Source organism: Grus americana, chromosome 16, assembly GCF_028858705.1.
Source record: "Grus americana isolate bGruAme1 chromosome 16, bGruAme1.mat, whole genome shotgun sequence".
In the NCBI taxonomy this organism is placed as follows: domain Eukaryota; kingdom Metazoa; phylum Chordata; class Aves; order Gruiformes; family Gruidae; genus Grus; species Grus americana.
This window is the reverse complement of record NC_072867.1, coordinates 6230693-6255644: the sequence shown is the minus strand read 5'-3', so window position 1 is coordinate 6255644 and position 24952 is coordinate 6230693. Positions and strand designations below refer to the sequence as shown.

Sequence of the window (24952 nt, the reverse complement as noted above, 5' to 3'; positions counted from 1 at the left end):
ATTATATATCCAGATGAAATAATATTTTCTTAATATATTCCAAATATTTGGATATATGACTTCGGTAAATATCCAGAGAATAAACTTTTTATGTAAAAAAAAAACCAATGTAGTATCTCAAGCTGCATTATTTTCAGAAGGATGTTCCCTTAGATGATACGCAAGTATCCTTTGAATCATACATCTATTTCTCTTTTAAAGGAGGAAGTATAATAACCAGGTGCATACCCCATCTAAACAGCAAGCCCCGCCAGAGCTAAACATCCAGCTGTGTTTTCGTTACTATGCCATGACACTTTCATCTGAATTGATTACAATTCAGTTGCATTGTTTTTTCCTTCCACAACACAACTGCGTCAACTGCATTTGTGCATCAACACTTGATATGCTGTCTAACTGTATTTGCATTTATGTGTTTTGTGAAGAAAAGGTAGTTATTACACATTGTCTAGATAAGGTTTGAAAATATAGAAAGCAGGCACACAAAATAAGGGTAGAAACACACTGGGAATGTATGCTAGAATACTGCCTGGAGTACTAGGAAAAACTGGATAAAAGATTTGGATTACTTGTATTGTTTCAGTGAAGTCTTTCCTCCACAATACAATAGCATTGTTAAGATACAGTTAGAGGAAGAAACCAGTGTGCTAGCCTAGTTACTATCAAAGAAAACAGGGTTGGTAGGTAGGGAGTAGCAACTGTATTATTACTTACAATATTTATTGTGAACCATGAAAATATCTTCATAATTAACTAGTTAAGATTAGTTAAACATTACAATATAGACAATAGGAGTGGGATTCATCTGTCCAGATTTAGCATACGCATGTAGGTGGCTACTTCTGTGCTAGTCACTCCATGCTTCCTTTGTAGGCAGTGAAGAGAAGAGTCATTTCCAGAGGTCAGTTCCTCTCACACTAAGGCAGTGGTCAAAAACTAGTCTGATTAATTGCCTTTTAGGAATCTCTTTTTCTCTCCATCAGCTATAACAGAAGCCTTAACTACTCCATATGTACCTTGTTATAGTATCTAAAAGGGATGAGATTAGTTCCTCCCAACTGTCAAGTCCAGGGAATAAATCCACTGTAAAAATACCAGATTAACAAGTTGTAGTTCCCAAGAAATTATTATTCACTTTCTGGTCATTATCATTCATGTATGTGGGCAAAATGAATACTTAGAATTTGAATTCTATTTCTTGAATTTGCCTCTCTATGTTTTTCTATTGGCCAACATGGTCACTGGTAATTTCACAGGCTATTTCTGTAACATAGAATTGTCTGGAAATGTTATCACACTTGTCTTTTTGGTGTGATGACTTAGCAATCCAGAGGAGGAACAGCTCTCTGGTATAAGGGGCTTAAAGAGAAAACAAAGGCAGAGGAAAATAGGATTTGTTGGGTAAAACTGCGTTCTCCTACGATATATTGGATGTCCAATACTAAATAATAAAATGGGATTCTGGGGAGAGCCGAGTTTCTGCTGAACCACAGATAATGCTCTGAGCTACAGAAGTAAAAAACCACATGGAAAGCTGTGACCTTCTGAAATTTTGCCATGTGTTTTGTTAGCTATGATTTTAAATTTATTTAATAGTAACAAATGTTTGAAGTCAACATAGAAATGATGGGCCATATCGATAATCTGTTCCTTCCATCCTACCTTACCAATGCCCTTCAGTGCTGGTAAGAAGCAACAGTTGAGAGAGAAGAGTATTTTCTCTGTAGCTTCCATTTCAAGGGTTAAATTGTGTCCTCAATTACACTAGCATAAAGCTAAAATAACTTAAATTGCTAATACATATCAACTCCAGTTTTAATAACAGAAAAAATAAAAGCTGAATTTAGCCCTTCTCTGTCATGGTGTGTATTCCACATACCTTGAATTGCCAGGTGACTTTGAGAAGAGAATCAGTTTTGGTTGTTTCGGATCAGTCTAGTTTTTCCCTTTTGCGATTATTCTTTCATCAATATGGTAGTTGAAATTTGGACTTCTTAATCACCACTCTTGGATTCTGGAAAGTTTAATAAAAATGTGAACTTTGAATATAACATACAAAGTATAAGTCAAATTCTCCTGTCATGTAGACTGAAGGGAATCTTTGGTAAGTATTAATGGATGTGGATTTATTCTGGGTACTTTGGGGATCACAAGGAACAAAACTTAGCCTTGTTTTTAAATAAAAGTAGGAAAAATTTTCTCATCAAGTATAAATAACACAATTGTATCTAAGTATGCCAATATTCTGATTGTGAAGGGCTTGTAAAGTTCTCTTAGATAAAATAAAATAGTTAATTGCTTGTGTAGTGAGCTGTTACTACTGAAGGTGGGTAACGTCCACCTTAACAGCATTTGTGTAAATAACACTACAATTTTCTCAGTAAAAAGAATATGATTAAAATCACTGATAATTTACAAATTAGAGTTTGTGATGCAAACAGAGAGTTACTGAATTTGTCATTGAGACTGTGACCTCACTGAAATCAGCTGTAAAACTGTTCAACATTGTTGTTCCTAGAGGGCATGGGAGAACCTGATCAGTGAAACTATGCATGTTCATATTGAGCCTGGGCTCTCTCCCACTGAAATTAGTGACAAAACTTCCAATGACTCCTGTGACAGCAGGACCAAAACTTTAACCAGAAATAGATTTAACTCTCATTTTCAGCTACATAAATCTGGAGAATCTCTTCTGAAATAAGTGGAATTACTGTGATTTAACCCACAGGAATTAAGAGTATTTTTAACTAATAGGGATGGGGAGAGAAAAAGACATCATTCCTTTATATTGCCTCACCACTGTGTATCAACCAAGACACTATCTGCTGTCAAAATCCTTCTCTGCTTAAGCTGGAGAGGAAGAGCTGACTTCACCATTTAAGGATTTAAGCTTTTATTGTCTACTGAATTTTCTGTTATCCTTATCCCTCTACTTATCCCCTTCCCCACCACTCAGCAGGTAGATTTCTTAAGAAGAAGGGACACATTTCTGCTTTCTGGTTCTGTCTAGATTTCTTAAAATTTAACATATCTTATTCCATCAGCATGTAATCTGAACTGAGACAACCAGAACCCTTTCACTTCAGTCCTTCAGAACTACCTGGCTGGTTATTTTTAGGTGATCATTTAAATTCAAAGCCGAGGCCTGCAGCTGAAGCAGTGAGCTGTACTGAAGGCTTACTAAATTCAAGGTAATACCTCCAGAAGGGTCATTCAACTTGATCACCTGTGGTCAATGAAGTGACAAGCACATAATCCTCAGGTGGAGGTGTACATGGAGTTTATTCATCTCTGTAAGGTCCATCGTCAGAACGAAATCTCCATGGCCTTACACAGAATTAATCTGCTTTTCTTTCCTTATAAGCATGCATACGCACACAGAAGTGGGATTCTTCTTTGAAAATGCAAGTCAGTGCTTTGGTAATGGGTCATATCATGAGATTTTCTCCTAAATATGCCATATAACTAAGATGTTTTCTTTTGATTACACCCGTCACTGGCTTCTAGAAGACTAGAACTTCACTCTTCTATACACATAGGCCTATTCTGTAATAATGTCCTCTATCCAAGGGCAGGGATCTGTGCTTTTTTCATGATAGCTTCCAACCAAATGATTTGGTGGAGACAGCCAAGGTAATGGCAAAAAGCTCTCTGTTCAGCAGAGCTGTATCTCCTCAGCTAGCAAATATGTGCCCCATTGAAGAAAAGCCACTATTTCTGCCTATAACAGCACCTAAGCCATCAGCTGAGACTTCAAATGTCTATATCCATAAAGTCAGAAGCAATTTCCCCTAAGGAAGTACAAAATGCACACTCATTTTTCATGATCCACAAGTAGATGCTCACAGTACCATAGTTTTCTACCTGACCTGCTGTTGTAACCTTTGTAGATGAAATTTTGATGGCCACCCAAAGGGTGTGACCCACAATGGCACAAAATACAGAGCCAAAATAAAAATCAAATTGTGGTTCTAAGAGTATCAGTAAATGGATATAAAGAAATGCTGAAGAGAAAATTAGTGAATTTTTCTCAGATCTTGCACAGGAAAATGTTGTCGAGATAGGTCAGTAACCTCCAGAATAAATACCGCAAGAACACATGTTAAACAGCTTCTACAGTGAAACAGCCAAAACCAGATCAGATCAGTACTATAAGCAGAAATTAAACTGCCATATATTTGTCCATAGCGCTCTCAGCTAACATTGAAGGGTTGGGGTTTTTGAGTATGAATCACCCAAAATGCAAATGCAAAGATACCAAAAAACTTGTGGTTCACAACTGCGGATGGAAGCTGCCCACAGGTGCAGATTAATATAACAAAACCTCCCTATTCGTTCACATGCATGAGCACACCCAAAGAGGTAGAGCATCCAAGCTCTGCAGAGCCACACATCCTTAGAATAAGCCAATGTGACTGTTACAGGGAGGATTTATTACAGAAATTCAGCAGCTAGGAGCCTTTTCTGATAGAACATTAGCCAGTCTGCATTTCCCTGGGAGGAGGTGCTACATAGCGTGGAGGTTCTTCTCCCAACAGGCGGAATCTAATGGATTATCTTTCTGAATCATTAAGAAAGCGCAACGGATCTTAGTAAGGCTCAGGTATTGGATATTGATGGGTTACAGTCCAGGCAAGGAAAGGGAGATGACTTAATTTTGTGAAAAAGGGATCAAGCTGAAGCAGCAGCTGACAGAAGGCCAGTATCCCTTGAGAAGGTCATTTTCACTGTATCAGCAGCCTGCCTCCCCTTACTATTTTTTCTCTACACACAGCAAAACATTTCTACCTCACAGTGATATTCATGTTTTCTTTCATCCAGCAAAAGCATAGCTTATTGTTTCAAAATTATATCTTTTTCTTCTTGCTTTAGAAGTCCCTTTTATTTTGGAAATACATGGAGAGGGAAACGTTGGTCGCTAAACTGATTTAAGAGAGAAAGAAATGCAGAATATTTCACTCACCTCTTCGGCTCCAGGCAGGCAGCCTCCACCTCCTCAATCCATCCGTACAACGCTCGCATCCACTGATGATCCTCCTCTCTGCTTTGGCCCTTTTTCACATCAGCATCTATGATTTGCAGCGAGCAGACACACCACGACTGCAGACACTAGCCCCACAGCCCAAGCAGGAAAAGAAACCTGCCCTTTCCCATTTTCTCCCTAGAACATATAATTTAAAAAACCGGGATTTTTTAAAGGCGATGATGGCAACACGCTTGTCCGGTGTCCCCCCGCGGGAGACAGGGAGGTGCTGAGCGATCTCGCCGGGAAGCCGGGGCAGGGGGAGCGCGGGGCTGGCTCTGGAGGAGGAGTCGGAGGCTGCCAGCCCGTTTCCAAGCCAACGGCGGGGGGTACCGCGGGCGGGGAAGCGGCGGCGCGGCCGGCGGGCGGCTCCCGGGGCCGGCGCGGCTCCTGCCCGGGGGGCGGCCGGGCCCCGCAGCCCCCGCGCCTCCGCCCCGCTCCCGCGGAGGCTCCGTGGCGCATAAGGAGCTAAATGTTGACGAGTGGGGTTGTGGTTTTTTTCCTCGTGTCGTACGCTGTGTTGCACTCCCGCATTACATAATATGCGTGCACATACGTGTTCCGTTTCCTTGTATTACAGGCTTTGCCTATCTGCACAAATGCATTTATCTTCTGGGATTTATTTAGCGGTTCCATGTTTTCTGCAGCAGTGCAGTTCATGGCTCTGCCAGGATTACGATATTTATGATTAATTTTGCAATGCATATTTTAGGCGACCGATGAAGTAGAGGGAACAGATCACATACATGTTAGAATGATGCAATCAAGGGTAAAGGGAGAAAAACCAGGTTATTTAGTTACATGGAATTTATCTACTGTTTGCATTCCACTTTTTCCATCACTCAATTGCTCTTGGTACTGTGCACGTATTTTCTTCTGCTTTTCCCTTTCTGCCTTTCTCTTTTCCTGTCTGTTGCATTTGTGTATATGTAATTTACTACAGCTTTTTTAAGTAATGATGGGTATAATTTTCTTTTTATCTCATTAATGGATTTACCCTATATATATTTTACATTTTTTTCTGTCTTTTTCATTTTGCCTATACTACAATACTAGTTGCGTTGTTAAATCTGCAGCCCTGATCAAACAGCTATGATTTCTCCCTACCCTGCTAATTTTATAATTTGTTACTGATACACTTCTGCTGGAGATAGCAATAGAGACTTTCAGACATAGATAGAATGCAGGCATTTTTCCCCGACAATAAGGCTAACATAAACCAGTGCAGAAAGCACCTGATTCCTGTAAATAATATCACTTCCAGTACTGATATTATCAGCAGAGCTGTAGCATCGATGAGTTCTTATAATGAAATATTTTAGTGTAAAACACGATGTAGCAACATTCTGGCACAGAAATGAGAGCCATGAGTCAGTGTGCCATGTGAAGGAAATTTTCCTATAAGTAATGAATCTTAGATCTTGTTCACACTAGAAGAGTTTGCCAGTACATCTAGACTGGCAAAAGTTGTCCTGGTAAACTCTTAAAAAAAAGAAATATCATATACATAACTTGCATTGTTCTCCCAGCAAAATGATAATATTTAAATAATAAATTTGCAAATTTTAGCTTTCAATATATATGCACATATGTCTTTTGGTCCATTTATATGATCAGATAGTGGTCAGTTTTAAAATTCTAATAGTGTTTTGGTTTTCAGATGTACTCTTTACTTGCAATTGCATAAATCCCCGATATAGTTATGTTGGCAAGGGAATAGAATAAAAAATTGTATCTGTGGTAACTGAGTAGTCTAGATAATTGGATAAAAGAACAATAACAAGGTGTACAGGTTTAATCTGCTATTCCATAAAGAACAAGTAGTTACTATAGAAACTGTCACATTACATGTATCTTCAGTATAGTACTTTATATGTGAGAAAAAGCATCTTCCACAGATTAACCAACTTTGGCAGAAATAACAGCATCAACTACCATCATCCTGGGAAGGAAGATCATTGTTCATACGCTCTCTACAGATTTCATCACTTTTAGGTATTTTCAAGTGATATAACAAAACCCTTTCTTTCTTGCAATTTTGAGGGAGGCACCTAACTGTAGATCAAATTTTGTCAGTGAAGGAATTACAAGCATGCAGTACGTGAGTAATGGAACAGGTCCTTCTCTGAGAAGTTTAGGTGTTACTATTTCAACACCACAGTATGGGAGCTTGCTACTCTTGATTAATGACAGACTTAAAACCCAACTCATCTGAAAAATAAATCAGCAGATATGTTTAAGTTTTCTTCAGTCTCACCTTGTCCTGCATCCAGAAATTCTCAGTTAGGGCCTTTCAGCATGCATTGATTGCACTACATGTAGCTAAGCTCCCACAGGAATTTAGAGAGAAATATATATCTCAAAGTAGCATATACAGGTGATTAAATGCCAAAGTCAAATGGCATGTAAAAACATTTCTTTAGCTCAGTACTCCAGACGTTGTTCTTTATATATGGATGGATTGAAAACATAAATACATATTGAAAGCTTGCATTACTTTTTTTGCCTGGAAATAGTAAACAGGAATTTGAGAGAACCATGATGATCTGCCTGGATTCCTGCTCCCTCTTCCATGTCAGGCAGTCACCATTTTTTTCCCATGTCAGAGCAAGTTTTAATTTGCAGGGAGTAGCATGTGACTGTTGAGGTGTAACATCTAATATGCAGCTTACTGGAATCCTTAACTGCACAAGTTTCAGTCAACTTGCCAGTGCTATTCCTTGACCAAAAGCCAAATCCTTGCCTGTTTGCTGTTGCTTTCTGTTTGGGATCAATCAAAATAGATGCATTCATACATGTTTAGTTTGAAGACAATAGTGCTAAACCAGAAATGTGCTCTTAAGTGGAAAATCCCATAGGGAGTTTTCTAATCAATTACCCTTTATTATACCATGACAACATCAAAATATTTATATGCACACATGCAATGTTCTTGGTGAATGTACATCTCCAAATGATAGAGGGTAAATTGAGAGGCCACATCTGGTCTGTAATAAAAATATAATAAAAGACATTTTGTATTTCATTCAATCTTCTACCAAACACCCTCTTTTTAACAAGCAATTGTAGATCTGGGTTAGATATTTATAGATGGGTCTGTGATTCTCTTTGAGCATAAAGAACTGAACAGAACATTTAGAGAAGAATAAAAAGGCTGTATTTTTATTTTTAACCATTTTTCTCACGTGGAAGAGTTTAAAATAGCATCAAGTACAGATGACTGGGCTCTGATATTTATAACTATCTGGCATATTGTTGCTTTGTACCAGTGACTGTGAGATGGTGGGGGAAAAAAAAAAAATCATGAATGCACCTTCCAGCAGGTGGTATCAACCTGACCTCATTTGGCTTTATCGTTTAGGATGAAAATTCACTTTCTACCAGGATTTTACCCTTTTATCGTCTTCTCACATCCTTCAAGCAACTGAGGGTTTCAGTTAATATCAACTGTTTACTCTTCCTATGAGGTCAAATCATGGGAGACATTTGAGAACGTGAACCCAAATAACGAGTTACAGCTAATACCACAATCAACTAAAGAAAAGGATTCCTCTAGTTTTTCTACAGACAAAAATGTAAAAAAAAGAAAAAAACAACCAAACCCTAAAAAAATGTCAAGTGCCTTCAATACCTTCCTTCACAGTTTTATTAGGTACCTCCTATATTTGCAGCTCACAGTCATTGGCTCAACTGCTGAATCAGCAGTTGCCACTGGAGCCAAGTGTAATAAGACAAGCATTAAATCCAGCAGCTGGTGGACAGCTGCTTGGAGGCTCGCCTGGAGCCCCAGGAGATACACTGGCTTTCCTGTGCAGTTAACTTTACATAGCAGTCCTCACTTCTCCTAAGCTTTGCGATAGATACATTGACCCCAGCTCCTTCCGAGCCTTCATCGGACAAAAGCTACAGACAGAGATACCATAAAATAAGATAAAGGAATTCAGTTCTTTGTAAAGGACTCATCCTTCAAGGGTGCATTATTATGTTTTAAAAAAAAGGAGAATTCAAGTAGTCTTTCCTCATTCTTCACTATTAAGGGCAAAGGAATGGGGAAACAAAACAAAACCCCCTCAAACTTTAACCCAAAAAGAAAGTCAGGATCATTTAGTAAAGTATACAACAAAAGATCTGTGAAGTGTGAACAACTGACAAAATCACTTGAGATCAAAATATATAGATTCTTTGGGAATTACACCCAAGAAGATACAATTAAGCAGGGCCGGAAATTTTTTGAAACCAAAGCTTTTAAAACAAAAAGTACCAGCTTCAGATCTGGTAAAGTGGTCTGAGCAACAGGCTATTGGTTACTCATGGGATACCCTCTTCCCTCCTGCATTCTTCCTGTTTGAAGATTTTCCACTTCGTAAGAATGATTAAATATTCATTGAAGCAGTGAGTTGAAAGTAGGTCTCTCCCACTTGAGGATACAGGTAGGCATTTAGGTTTTGTTTAATATTTGCAATAACAAACAAAAAGAAGAAATGTATTGATTTCAAATATTTTTGGTGTTGTAGCTGATGTTCTTGCCAGCTGAAGAAGTATCAAATTGGGGCCTCAAAAGAATTATAAAATTTTGTTTGAAGACACACAGACAATTCTGGATAGCTATGGAAGAAGAGCTGGGGACATTCAGGTAGCTTTACTATGGGGACTTTAGATGCCAGAGCAGTTCTGTAAAAATTTTGAATACTACAGTCAGGTCTAAGTAATTACTTTAGATAATTGTACACCTATTCCATGTCAGGCCTGTGGCTAATTTTGTATCTACATATACGATAAAGATATTACATACCAACCAGTGATCATTTATGAAGTACAAAGTTGATACACAAAGTGGTAGTTTTAGCCATTTACAACTGATACTACCTCTTTTGTGAAGCATTTTTAGAGAGGGGTGAAAAATTGTTCAAAAGACTGTTTGGTCTATGACTACATCAGTGATAAACTAATAGAAAGTTGCATAAATGTGACTGCTGGGTTTTGTGATTTACCACTCCTCTTTTTTAAAAGTTTTTGCTCTGTCAATGACATGGACAAGATCAATTCAAATAACAAATGAAGTGACTTAGGAAGAAATTCAGCTGCCAGGCAGAAGTCTTTAAGACCGTTTTCAGCTTTTAAGGGTATCTTGTCTTGCCTCCAGCTGCAAGTGTCCTGTAGGTCTTAAGTCATACCTGACAGTCCCAAGCAATACCTCAGATACTAAAATGACATTAGAAACCTACAGTTAACCATCTGAATCACTTTCTTACTAACTGGGTGATGGAATCAATGAAATGGGCAGAGCACCATAAAGTTATGCTAACTTTACCTAACAAATGAACTGATTAAATTGATAAACACTTTATCAAATCTTCCAATTAATGTAGTTTTCAGACTTATTTAAAACAATGTTATTTTTAAAAGCATATTGAAATGGCAGTAATTTCTATCAGCTGATGAAATAGTTTCTGGTATCTGTTATAATTGTTGTGAATATGATTCTCAGTTTCTGTTTAACAGCATTTTGAATGCTCCGTATATAATGTTCTTAAAGATAAGCCCATTAGTAGCACTGTTGAAGTGCCTATGCTTAATCTGGCATGTTTACAGAAGCTAGACCTAATGTTTTAGTCCAGGTTAAGTAACAGGTTCATTTCGCTGTTGTGGCTTGGGTCCTATTGCACTGGTTGTTTTCCAAATAAATGAAAAAAAAAGGGGGGGGGGGCATGCGTCTTTTTGCAAGAACACCTTCATTCATTCATTCACATAGAGAGCCTCATTCAGGAATGCATCTCTAATCGGAAAATATGTATACTGTTAAGATCCGTGCCTATTTGTGATAGACTCCTTTCAGCCAACGTCTGTGATTTACAGCTCACTGGAGGAATAAGGCTCTCAATCCAAGAGCAACATTTACTGGGGAGGCTCTTCAAAAAACAAATCATCCTTAAAGCAGCCCACACCTTGGCAGTCTTGTATTCAATTAAGATTTAGGCATTTTTCACTGCTGGAAATAAAATATAGACTAAAACATACTGGAAGGCACAGTTGTAGACCCTCATTCAGAACAGAATGCAGTTTTCATTGCGTACTCTAAGTAGTTTTCCTTAAGAACATGGCTTCCCATGAAAAATGTGGAATCTGCAAAGTCGCAGGTCTGAGTGGAAAGTGGAGAATCAGTCTGCCTTTCCGTACAGCTCCACACATGTCGTGCAGCCATCTGGGCCTGTGGTTCTAATCAAGATGTGTTTCTTCTACTCTCATTTCAAATAAGATTGCCAAACCAGACCATCTGAAGCAGAAAAAGATTTCACCCACCTATTGTACTGGATTCTTTTCCTAGAGCTTTTATCAGTTCTAACCATTCAATTGTGCTCATCTTGGCACCAGCGTAAGCAGCATGAACTGCAGGATAAAATTGACCTACTGCAGCTTTGCCAGTGTGCTAGATCAGCAAATACAAGCAGTGGATTTGTCAACATTACAATTTCTCTGGTTTCTTCTTCTTCAAAATTTCTATCAGGTCATTTTTTAAAGTAGCAAAAAATAAATCTCCCACCCTTCTAAGTACTTACACAATGAGACTAAATTAACATTCCCTTTCACCTCCTCCTGTTGTCTTCTACCACTATTTGCAGTCTTTCAGTCTGTTCAATTTTCAGTCTGTGCAATGATTCATATATACAAAGCAAGTTTATGTTAATTTTCAAGATTAAATTCCTCAGTATCTGACACCTAATTAAATCTAGATATTTTGTTCCTTTAAGCCTCTCATTTTTATTTATTGTTTGACAGTAGTATAATCAAATCTGTATAGGAAACTTTCTCTTTCATATACCTCTGTTTCTGATTGACTGTGATTCAGTTATACTATAGAAGTTCAAAGAATATTTTCACCATCTTAATTACATATTTCTCCTAAGGAACAAAAGTGAAAAAATGTCTGTTCTTGTACAGCATCCCCTGAGAGGAAGCTTCTGTCATCCCACCAAGCCTCCAGCTTAGCCCACCTCCCCGTTCAGGAGGCTCTTAATGATTTCTCAACTGTTCAACTGACCTGAAGAATTACTTTAAAGAACTTTTTGCCTCTTCCCATCCACTCCTTTTGCCCTGTCCAGTTAGACAATAATCTGTGTAGGAAATGAGCTGTCTTGCACATCTTTACAAGAAGCCTCTGTGACAGAGCAGACCTCCTTCTCTACTACTCTGTAGTAAAATTTACTACAATGTAAGTAATAATCATATGAACATTTGTCAAACTGATAATGTCATGTTCACCTTACAGCATCAATATCTCTGTGACTATTTGCTATAGTAATTGTTAACACTTTCCACACTCTTGATGTACATGCTTGGTATGAAGTATAAAATCCAATATTTAAGTCAGTGTTTGCGATTGTGCCAGTCCAGGTTCTTTTCTGAACATATTCTCTGTTATGCATGCTAAATTCATTGTTTTCTGTGAATGCTGTGTTTCACAACAGGTACTTGCGGAAGCAGAATGTCAGCAGAGTCTCTTACAGTTAAGGGCTGCACTGGTCCCTTTGAGTCTCATCTAATAGCTACATGTCTCCATTACTGACCAGCAGAAAAAAAGGACAAATTTCGACCTGGAAAATCTGAAGTGGAGTAGCAACTCAGCGGCTGAGGCTCAGCTTTTGGGGAGCAGTTATCTCAAGGCTTTCATTTTCTCTACAGTAACTGATCTGAGGACTTTGGCACAAGCAGTACATATGTCAGATTGTTTTCCTTCCTTCATGCATTTTGGCAAAGTCTTCCCTGTAGAGGAAATTAATAAATTTCAGGATGACATTTCCTTCTTCATCCAAAAGAACAAGATTAAAAAAACCCCTCTGGGTTCTTTTCAGTCTTTAATTTTTATGATTTTTTTAAAAACTTTCTCTGAATAAAGGAAAGGTATTTTGTCAGAGAAATAAAAGCCAAGAAATTTCATAATTTGTGTGACCAATATGCATGCAAGATCAGCTGAATATGTATTATACCTATGCACATGCATTCACACACTTAAACTCATGATCATCCTATGTACCTATCTATACGTTAAGTTACAAATTTAGAAAACTTAAGATTAATTACATGGGAGGTGCAAGCAGCTAGAGTTCTGAAGGGCAAAATAAAAACATTGCAAGAGATATCAATGCTTATACTTCAATGTGCAAGCAGACTAGCAGCAATTAGAGCTAGGAAAAAAATGTATAATCCAGCATTAGTTTGTTACTTGTGTTTCACCTTCATTTTGATTATTTGCTTTCACGTATATGATAGGGTATGAATACAGGTTTATTAAAAGGAGGAAAAGTTCCTTTCATTTTGGACACTATATTCTGATGCCATATGAATGACCAGCAATCCACAGTTCATGGATTATGCACTACTACAACAGAGAACATATTTCATTATTTCCACCGTAGTGGTTTTGGTGATTTTACTCTAAAGGGTCTCATACCAACATCAGTCAGAAGTAGGGTACTTGTCTTGGTCAATTATTGATCTCACCCTGTAGATAATTCTTGTACAAAAACAGAATCCAAGATTTATTTTTCAGGTTGGAAACTGTTTCTATGTGGAACACAAGTCTATCTAATTCACCCCCAGGGTTCCTAAAGATGCTGGGATAAAAGACATTCTGTAGACCAGAATTTTTAATTTCTTTAGATATTATTCCTCTTTTCATAGGGCATAAATGATTTAGGTGGTTTAAACCCATTGCTTTCAAGCAGAAGGTCACAGGCAGTCTTATTTACTACCAAAATGGCAGTTTAAAAAAAAAGAGTGAATCTGTTTCTTGGCTTTCTAAATTATGATAGAGAAGCTACTGCAGATATATTAGTTGTAGTTTCAATGTTAATTACTTTCAGTGGTGCTTTGATATTATGATTTCACACATGCTAAAGCAAAATTTCTAAAAACAAACACAAGATATGCAGAAGTCTGTATCATTCTTTCCTGAGGATTAGGAACCTCTTGTTTATCAGACCAATTTTTCCTGTTCCTTGTTAATGCTGGAAACATTTTGGATTTTTGAAGGATCTCCAGAGGCAGCACATTATGTGCTTCTCCATTGTACTGCTGACTTTTTCATACTTTTATAATTTCTATTAAGTCTTTCATTCAGATAACATCCCAAAATCCTGAGTATTGGAAAAATTCTCGGTGGCTTCAAAAGCAGATCCCATAATGCTTTTATAAAGTTTACAGCTATTGTATTTTTAGTGAGGATATGACAGACACTATTATTGAGGTTGTGATTTTATACCTCGTAAATCCTTAGGACTGTCATAAGATAAATGCATTTAGCCAATGCACAGATTTGAAATGGCTTGAAATAGAATTGTTTATTATTTCTACTCCGATACCAATATCTACAGTGCTTTCCTCAATTCTCTTAATATCCTAGTAGCTCATCATTCATTTAAACAGGGACTTTCCACCTTTCAGTCCTTTAAGATAAGAGATACTCTTTGTCTCTAGGCATAGGCATCCTTTGGGACACTACTGTTTATGCCAGTTAAATTATCATTAAAAGACAGAATTATTGTTGCAAAGAAGAGGAAAATATTCAGAATGTGACTTTCAAAGATGTCAACAGAATTTTCCTCTTCAGCTACAAGTCTTGATAAAGCTGATGGGGCATAGGCAGGTGAGTTCTAGCTCATTTAATTTGGTCTACCTACTGCTCCAAACTTGCCAGAAAGAAATTTCAGCCCAGTTTTATAGTAGTATTTAATCTGCTCCCTGACACAGCCTTAATGCTGGAAGCACTGAGACTCAAAATGCTGAATCTTAACATTAAATTAGCTACTACAGCATTCTCAAACTATGCTCTTGTGACTGGTGACTCAGAAATCTTCTCAGGGAGTCTAAAGAATAATTATTTTTTTTCAATTTAATAACTCGTTGCTCACTACTGTTTAAGGAAGGTTTGCCAGTGAAGGATTTTCTGTGGTCATCTTCTCACTCAGAAAGGAAACACTATACAAGCAGTGCATTTTTAAATGTATATAATATATGTTAGCACTCACTAGTTTAACAGACACTTTATTACCTCTAAAATGGCGCTAAACTATTGCCACGCTAGCAAGGGAGCTGCTAGGTCTACAAATTTTGTCAGGATCATTTGGCTACTCACAGTTCACCCTGGGATTTTGCAGCCGCTGTGTATTGGATGTGTTGATAGCATACCGTGATGCTAGGCAGCATTTTCCCTTCTGACTGTGTCTGGCTCTGCTTTTCTTTTCCTTGCATGCCCCTTCCTAAGTAGAAATGCTGTTACTAAGCATTTCAAGTAGTTGTGTGAACATCGCAGAGACACATCTGAGGTGTTAACAAAATATTCATATTATATAGAATCTCACTATGTTATACTACACTGTACCTTATTTTGTGGCCATGCATGAGGCACAAGCTTCATACTAAAACAAACATTTAAATGGCTTTGAGTTGAAAACCGACATTTGTAAGGAAAAGGATTTGTAATGTGATTTAATTGATTTATGTAATTGAAAACCAAAACAAAACATCACTGTTATGTACTATAAATGAGTCCTTTGTCTTCTACAAAATTTAATTTGTTTACATGCCCTGGAGCCATACTGAGAGAACAGAATAAATGGCAGTTCCTCTTTGGGCCTATTTGAAAAAAGAGTCAGGAAAGGGAGGATGAGAGTGGCCAGAGGGTTATGAGAAGGAAGAGATGAGCGCTCAGATAAAAAGCAGCCCAAGGGAAGATTACAAGTTCTCAGAAAAACAGATCAATAATGATGTTAACTATGCAGCTGCAAACGCAACTATTTGCATTTTGAAAACATTTTTCCCCTACTGCTTCACTATGCCCAGGGTATCTAGAACACTCTGCACTAGATAAATCACCTTTGAAAGGGCAGTATTTTAATGAAAAGTCAAGATCCTGAGGATGCCGCCGCATTTTTCAGTATAGGACTACTAGAAACACCAGCTTACCTTCCCCTCCTATTGCTTGCTCAGTAAAATGCAAGGATCTGGGACTGCTCTAATTTACCAGTAACTCTCAAACAACTTTCCACTGATTTTGTCTCCTCCCTTTTCCCTTTTACCTCCCCGGACCTTTCACCCTTTGGTTCCCTCAGGAAAACCATGACGAATTTCCACCTGGAAATTTCAGTCTCAATGTTAGGTAGTCTCTTTTTGTTGTTGTTGATGGCCTTTCCTCTCCACCCTCTTTCTCTTCACCACATTGAGACTTTTGACAAGGTCAAGCAATTTGTCTTTGTTTCTATATTTATATCTGGGAAGCTCCTTCAGTAGCATGATAGCATTTCAGACAGGACAGCTTGACAAAAACAGTAGATAAGAAAGCTCTTGGTACAGAGACCTGGCCTGGTAAAATAAAACATATTTTTAAAAAATGAAAACAGCCCAAGTGTTCATACAAAATAAGCACCCACTAGCTACATGGGGATTTCTGACCATAGAGTAAATACTACCTAATGGTTCCACAAAATAAAAGCTATCCTAAACAACATTCTGTATATTATCTTGCCATATTATTGAAACAGAAAGACATAAAGTGGCTTTGTTGTATATTTTGCACTCAGGACTGCAGCGCAATAGTAAAGGTTAACACCAAAAGAAGACATGGAGTGCAAATTCAACGAATGAGAGGTGACAGAGTCAAAGAAAGTCAATAAACATTAACTGGAAGGAATAAACTCAAGGGCCAATGAAAGCAGCCCTGTCTAGTTGAATGTATTGGTTGAATGTATTAGAAGATAAGCAAAAGACACAGACACAAAGAAGTGAACCCTGAATGCTGATAGTGCTTCCTGGCAATATGATAATAAAGTAATCAAGAGAACTGAAATAAAGTTAGCAAGGAAGTCCTGAAAAAGAGGGAATTGCAGGAAACTAAAAATAGAAATTAAGATGATGGATTAAAAAATGGCTATTAAGTATTTGAAAACAAGTGCAAAAAATAGTAATGGAAACCTGTCTGGGAAAGAACAAAGTATATCCACAAGCATGAGAAGGATAGACAGAATATGATAGTTGTGACAAAGATGGAAAGTTACATTAAAGGAACCAATGGTTTCTTTGGGCTCAAGCCAGAATGCTGACCACTCTGTGTAAAGAACAAGTGAAATGATATGATGAAATGCTTATGGTGTGACACAATCTGAATGAAGACTGGTATCAATGTGAATTAAAGCTACACAAAGGCTCTAGAGGAGCATAAAGTTTAAACTTCAGTTCTTTGCTACTCTTATTTACATTTACAGTCAGTGTGTTATCTTATCTAGAAAGAATGAAATTACCTTATGGTCAAGTAGTCCAGATGTTGTTTGGGTTCAAAAGTATCACAGATCATCTGGTAAAGCAACTGTACAATAAATAAGTGCTTGCTACAGGGAACGTCAGCTTATAAGTTTATCACCTCCAATTCATTAATCTTCCTCTGAAACTGTATCTCCCAAATTTTGGTTTTATACTGATTTCCACAGCAACCCAGAATTTAGAAGTGTACATGGTGACTGTGTGAGCAGCCTGAGTATCCCAGTTTCATGCACACAGACCACATGGTTTCTTTTAATGACAAACTTTGGGAGAAGTTTTAAAAGATGACTTTGAAAAATCTTGTCTTTCATAGGCTGTTTCAAAAGACTGTTGGGAAGTGTGGCTAAAACAATTATGGATAAGATTTACAGTCATCTGAGACTGCTTTAAGCTACTTCCATGGGAGCAGTTCGCTTGTGGGATCCCTACTGCCTGGGACTCCATAAGGCAGGGAGTCTTACTGTTGTCTAACCCACCCATAACCCTTCTATACATGTAACACACAATCCAAACACCTGTAATCCTTGTCAAGGGAGTTGCTGCTGGGTGATGGAGTAAGCTGTGCAAACTTTGCCTCCTTCTCAGGGACCTCTCCCAGAGAGTCCTCTGCCAGACCAATAGCGCAGTTTCCTTTATCACATCCCTCTATGGGGACAGTATGAATGGGCTGGAGCTTATCTGTGAGAATTTTCTTCTTTTTGTTCCTCCAGAGGACATAGATACAGGGTTGAGGTTGTTTTATTTTTGCTATGAAAATGCCAGCCCCCCACCTAGTGATAGACAGAGCCACTGCTGCAAAGATAACATCTTTTTACTTTCCTTTCCTGCTTTGCCTGTCCAGCAGAAGGAGAAATTCTTGTTTTTAAAATGTTGTTAGCCTTCAAGAGTGAATTGTCTGAATCTGGTTTTCCTTATTACTTATTTGAATTCTCACAGCAACTGACCTCCAAATGTAGCACAGGTAGTAAAAGCTGTAATAATATCATCCCTAGGTGTTTCTTTTCATTTGCATTAGTAAAGTGGATCCTAATAAGTTAGTAACATAAGAAGTTATTCAATGTCAGCAAAGCCTCAGCAATATGTACAACAGAATAGCCTCTAGATTAGAATCATGTTTTTCACCTGATCGTCAAGCCGAGGGATTTCTCTCATGCATTACCAAGGGCCACTAAAAATCTCTTTCCTGCTTGTCCTTTTATCCCTGGCTGTGGAGATTCATTTGAAAATACCTTGATGACTCTTATCCACAAAACTTCCTTGTCTAACCATATATGAATCACTTTGAAAGGAGCCACATTTCTCTTAGCAACCAAAGAATCAGTCTTAGCAACAAGACAGCTGGAGAATTTTGTTTTCAACATAGTTACTCGTGGACAGTACGTTCTGCTTTCTGCTTTCCCATGGCATTGCTGTTTCAGTGTTGACTTAGTAAAGTGTAAGAAATGGTACAAATCAGACACTTGCTCAAAGCAAAGATACATGATCTTTCTACCTTTGATGCTGTTTCCTTAGGAGATAGTGCAAGAGTACTGAAAGCTCGAAATTTAAATTTTCCCCATGACAGAATTACTACAAAGAAATGTGTGAGGAAGCTGACAGTTTCCAAAATCTTGACTTCCCCCACAGAAACCATAGTGGAGTATCAAAGCATTAGCTCTAAAGGCTCACATCTCAGCCTCTCTTAGCATCTGTTCACATTGAGAACAGTTAGAGAGGCTGAATATAAGGTGACTTTTTGATACATATATAATCTCCTGTATTTTCTTAGCAAGCATTATTTTGGGAGAAATATTATATTGGGGGAAACTGTGAACATCAGAACAATTGCCATTTTGGTTATTACCTGGGCTGATGTCTTTACAGGACTATTGGGGAAGCTTCCTCAGGAAGCAACACTAAGATGGCATTTATGAACAGAGCAGTGTTGTAGTAGTTGCCAGCTCTCAATCCCACATCCATGTAGGGAAATGAGTTACCATATGTATTTTGATCCTATTAAGAAATTCAAAGTGCAGGTAGAAATAGTAAAAGCACTCACACCTCACCCATGTTCCTTCTGTGTCTCCTCCTGTAGGGGCTGTTGGCATACTGCATGCCGGTTTGATTCCCTCACTTGTATTCAAATTGAAGACTGAGTCGGATGAAATCCAGGAGCTAATCCTTGATACACTCTCCAACTGTCTGCATGTGGAGGCTTCTGAAGCTCTAGCAACTGGTGCTGTCACTATCCTGAAGGAAAAGCTCACACACTCATCAGTGGCCATCAGAAGCAAAGCAGCTTGGATCCTGCTAGAAATTGGGTAAAGGAAATCTGTCTGTATACTTAATCCCAAGAAAATACTCATTTCATGAGTGAATCAATGTCATTAGTTTACAGTTGTGTTCCACTACACATTTCACATGTAAAGTAACATCAGCCTGAATACACACATAAGTGGAAGAATTCTAAAAGTCACAACTGCTATAAATCACACAAGAAAGCAGATACTGATGAGGAAATGTCATTCCTTCTCCTTCTACTTGTCTTCAGTATTGGCAGTGAAATCAGGATTTTTTTCCTGGTACAGCACTGCTGAGAAAAAGCTTGCATGAGAAATCATGTGAAAACAGGATTCTGACCACAATGGAGGTAGGGAGAAGCTCCCTTATTGTTTTGAACAACCACACACTCTCAAAAAGTTAAAAGTCCTGGGAAACTTTCAACGTGATTGAGGACAGAAATAGTTTTCTGACACAGGCTACTACATACGTCAGTGATGGATCAGAAAAAGCAATCTTTATATTAAATTTGTGTATCAAACACTGGATGAAAGGAACAACTTAAGTCATGCAATGACAAAATATAATAAAAGTACTCAACAGATGTCTAGTTTAAAAAGGTCTGCAGATCATGTAGTTTACATACCAGTTGGCACAAATACTTCCTAATGTCCTATAACAAAACAAGGTCTTACAGGAAAAGAAAGACAATATAGATAAAATGAGTCGTAGAAAGAAAGCAGAAATGCACCTAGAGTATGGACATTAGCTATGTTCTAGGTCCCTGCAGTAGCTGGGCCATGTTAAATATTCCCCACATTAAGGAGGAAAGAAAGAGAGAAAATTGACCTGGGAGAAGATTTGCAGACTCATAATTTAGCAGGGTTTAAAATCTGTATGGGGTTCAACAGCCAGGTTTCTAACTAACAGTGCCATTAGGACCACCAGCACACTTAATCCTACACCCTGTACATGCTATTACCCATCGATCTCCAGTGTATCATAGAAAGCACAAAAATCCAAAAATCACCCAAAAAATAGCCTAAAAAATTGTTAAGCCCACATGCATAGGTCAATATGATATCATCGGTATTGTATCAGCAAGTAGATTTAATAGACACCAGGCACCAACAGACATCTCCTTTCTTTTCTTTGTGGCTGGGTTGTGGTGCTTGCCATCTGTCTAACAGTCAGAACATTGTGACTCCAAAGAGAACAGAGAGGAGGACTGTGTCAGCACTGTTGTCATGAAACGAAGGAGGGCTGCAGGGGTCCAGGCATGGGGAGAGGCTGTGGGTAGCTGCATGGTTAGCAGACGCAGTTCAGGAAAGCAACTTAACCATCATTTCTGCACAGTACTCATCCAGAGGGAAAAAGCGTGCTATGTGAAGAAGTTATTCCTGTGCTGGTGAGCCTCTTGGAAGATACAGATCCTGAAGTACAAGCTGCTGCAACAGGAGCACTGATGTTTGCTACTGTTAAACCTCAGGGTGAGAAACAGAGGCAGTTCTGTTGGGATACTTTCTGGAAATCCAATTCGAAGGCACCTTAGTAACAAAACTTTTGGGTCAGTGGGTGGGTGTCCCCGTCCCACTCCCCCCTCCCTCAGTTTCTCAGTCCTCAGTTTCTGATAGTGTTAAAACTCTTCAAGAAACTATAAGATTAGGATATTTCTTTATATTGGTCTCAAGCAACTATTGTTACTCCCCCATCATGTCTAGGGGGGACAGTTTATTTCACACGTCATTCACCTGAAGTAGGTCAAGTAGTTATTTATCTACCCCACCTGCATCATTTCTCTCCAGAGCACTGCTCCAGAGGGGGGAACATTTTCCATTCAAGTCCAGACCACACAGAGATCCACATACCCGAAGCTACTCTGAATCATCAGTCCTCAACAGAGGAGCACTACTATCTAGAAACTCTTTTTGTGGTTAGAGGCAGTTTCTCTCTCACAGCTGGGAGAGGAATGAATATTAATAAGGTCTGCAGTTCTCCCAAGTAACTTGCATGACACTGAAAATACTAACTGTTAAATTTTCAGTGTGGTGAATGAGTAATTACACATAAAAGACTTAATAACAGCAGTTGTGTTCCAGTCCTCCTCTGCAACCATCCCCCTGGCTTCTGAAGACAACATAGGAGTGTATCTCAGTGTTTGAAGTGTCTTTAAAAGTAAAAGAATGGAGGATGTTCTTAAGGCCATCTAACACCCCCCCAAATATTTTGTCCTATCATTTAGCGCCTTATATATTCTTATACAATTTGTTGCAAATGAAATAGTAATGTGCAAGGCAGATAAAGTTAACTAAGAAAGGTGGGGGTTTTTTTTAAAAAAAAAAAACAGCTGGCAGCTAGCCTTGGTCTTCAAAAGCAAAACATGTCCTGCCTCTTCACACTGCACTTCTGAGGTGTTCAGAGCTGTAGCTCGGCAGGCAGTAGAAAATAGCAATTCAAAATCATGTTGATTATGTGTAATAACACATTTTAAAGCCAGTTTATTTCTCTACAGGGAGATTCTTAGCCCTAGGTGCTGAAGCCATTCCACCTTTACTGAAGCTGGTTGCTGAGGAAACCAGCAAAGCCCGTCTGAGTGCAATCAAAACCCTCACCATGCTGGCGGAGCTACCAGAGGGCCGCAAGACACTCCTAGATCATACAGATACATTTCAGCAGTGTCTGAATGATCCCTGTGAGGCAGTGCAAAAAGCTGCCAAAATTGCCATCAGTGTCATCAAATGGAAACCTTTCTGAAGACATGATGTTTCATAGAAATCTAATGCCCTCTGTTGTTGTCTGGCTGTAAAAGTTGCATGATTATATGAGACCTTCAAAACAAAAACTCTCTTCCTCAGTTACACTGGATCAATTCCTCCTGAAAAGTCATTTGTCAACAGTTTCACATCTATATTGCAAGTCATGAGCAGAATAATGGGAAGAAAGAAAAGTTAGGAAGTCTAGAATTCTCCACTAGGAGTTATTTCCTGAGTTATCAAGATTTTCCTGTGGTACAAGAAACTGATCCTTTTTGTTTTCTTCATAATGTTCTCTCCTTCCTTTTTTTTTTTAAATCTCAGCCTATCAAACATTAATCAATTACTAATTATGTTAGAAAGGTTCATAATTAACCTCTCCAGCAGTCTTGTCTATGCTGGGAAATTAACAGGAATTTATGTAAGTTTTGCTGCAAACGTTTGTTGAACATGGCATTAGAACCATTTAGAGCATCGTCACAGAAAAAGCAACGGCAGTGTCATAGAAAGCCTTCCCCTAGAGAATTATGAGACTTTCCCAGCCTAAAACATAACCAAATGCTTATCAGCACCCTTGTAACAAATGGAGTTTCTGACAAGACTTGTCGGCAGTGAATCTGGTAGAGACAGACTCTGCTGCCCTTAGTTAAGAGGACCGCAGCCTAACCCTATCCCTGCTACAAAAGCTATCCAAGCAATGCTCCGATAACCCCTGCTAATGACTTGTCAAGGAGAGTTTTAGTAGCAGCCCTTGCTTTACTCTGCAGCCCCTTCCAAGCCCCACTCTTGCTGTATGTGTCAGCAGCCTCTCCCTCAGCCTTAGCTGCAGTGATTGCTCCCATGTTTTTAAGCTGGTGACGATGTCAACAGGCAGGTTTTCTCCTTCCATGTGCTTGGAGCCAGGCTCAGGACTGCCATGTGCAGTTGTCCACACTTAGGGTAAAAGGAAAATAAGTCAGAAAGACTTTACTAGGGGAGCCCTTGGTAAAGCTTTGTTGGGGACAGACCCCACCATCTCTAATAGAAGAGGGGTCTGACTGCCATCTGACATTGGTTATAGTACAGAACAAAAGTGCCTCTGTGTTTGTGCTAGTACTTGGTATTTTGTGGTTTTGTACAGCTGTGATCTATCCTTTGAGTATAAAAATTAACAAATATAATGGAAATGTTGTGCCAGAACTGAAGAGGTTTGTCATTGTGGCTCACTTCTGGGGGAGAAGGAGGGGGCGAGAGGAAAGCTGATCCTAATGTTGTGGTCTAGTCCAACAGGAGTTGGACAAGACGATCTCCAGAGGTCCCTTCCAACCTCACGTATTCTATGATTAACAGCTGTCTAAACAGAGAGATGAGGAGATAAACAGAGAACTGAAAATGTCAATTCCCTATTTTGGAAAAATGTAGGGATTTTTTTTCTTTAAAAAACTCAACAGTGTGTTTTTTTAAAAAAACCTTTTACTTCATAGAATTAAGAATAACACAGACAGTTCAAGCTGTTTGTAGAAGCAAGCCTATCTAAGAAGACATAAATTGCCTGACGGAAATAAGGTAGTTCCTGTGTTTAGAGCTGATGGGCAGTTCAGTTATATTTTACTCACTGTGTAGTCAAGGCGAGTCACTACAGATGTATTGCAAATTTCTCTCTCTGCAGTTGCAAGTGTATAATTTAAGAGGCATCAACACAAGGCCTGGGCAAAGAAATAAAGCAAGCTATCAGGACAAATCCTGGCCATTCTCAGCAACCAAGAAAGGTTGATAGTGCAGCTGACTCAGCTTCACAGGATGTCCCATTTGTTTTCACTCAGGTTTTACTCTCACATGGTATTTTTATGTCTAGAAGTTACCAAGTTGTAGCTACAAGAAGCTGCATCATCTGTATAAAGGGGTTATTTGTCAGGACTGCTTTTCTGTTGCAGAAACCCACTGTCACACTGCAAACGTCATTACCCTTATACAAAGCATAAACTTGTTCTGTAGGAGTGATTAAAGTTAAAATGTTTCTCTTCCATAACCTAACCAAAGGGTGAAGTTCTCCTCCTATAAAGATGTGATTTAAAAGTATTGAGTCAGTTGGATTTGTTCCCTCTGGGCAGGCACTTGGAGAAACTCTTCCTGTTAAACACACTTTACATACTGAAGGCACTCATACGTAATACATATTGATGCCAGGGTGCATCCAACTCAATAAAATAGAGCCAGGCAGCTTAATAACATGCTGCACGTTCAGTAAAGGCCTAGGGAATGGCAGAGAATGGTAGGCTCATCTACACTTAGAAAACTGCTGCAGGAAGATGCAGTAACAATGATTATTTTAGCTCAGTTCCAAACTTCTGTAACAGCCTTCCCTGATAAATTCAGGTATCACACTTGATGTGTTAGCAAAATAATTAGCTTGTGCAGACGTAGAAATAAGACCATCCAGACTGAACTGCTGTAACTAGAAGAAATTTAGCTGACTTGGACCCAAAGTACTGCATTCTGATCGTTGCTTTAAAGACAATATAAGCTGTTTCCCAACAAGGCCCTATATGGTATTGATGCTCTTGTCTTAAATACACAATACAAAAATGGAACAAAGCCTTAACTGAACTCTGAACTATGGATGCTA

General features: G+C 38.6%; 2 protein-coding genes across 5 annotated transcripts in view; one reads left to right on the top strand and one right to left on the bottom strand.

The window, feature by feature from the left end:
• Positions 1-5509, bottom strand: part of GNAZ (G protein subunit alpha z) — a 67468-nt gene extending 61959 nt beyond the window's left edge. For 2 of the 4 annotated variants that reach the window (XM_054844577.1, XM_054844578.1), the window contains exons 1-2: positions 4964-5509; positions 1880-2014 (exon numbers count right to left, since the gene is read on the bottom strand). The gene's annotated coding sequence lies outside the window, so the exon portion shown is untranslated. The remainder of the gene's footprint in view (positions 1-1879; positions 2015-4963) is intronic. The other 2 variants (XM_054844580.1, XM_054844581.1) reach the window with 1 other exon arrangement.
• The window catches only part of RSPH14 (radial spoke head 14 homolog), a 95791-nt gene extending 72468 nt beyond the window's left edge, over positions 1-23323 (top strand). Inside the window, exons 5-7 of the mRNA XM_054844582.1 lie at positions 19410-19635; positions 20951-21084; positions 22107-23323. Of these exons, the coding sequence (XP_054700557.1) occupies positions 19410-19635; positions 20951-21084; positions 22107-22348 (602 nt within the window). The 3' untranslated portion in view covers positions 22349-23323. The remainder of the gene's footprint in view (positions 1-19409; positions 19636-20950; positions 21085-22106) is intronic.
• Positions 23324-24952: the final 1629 nt, after the last annotated feature.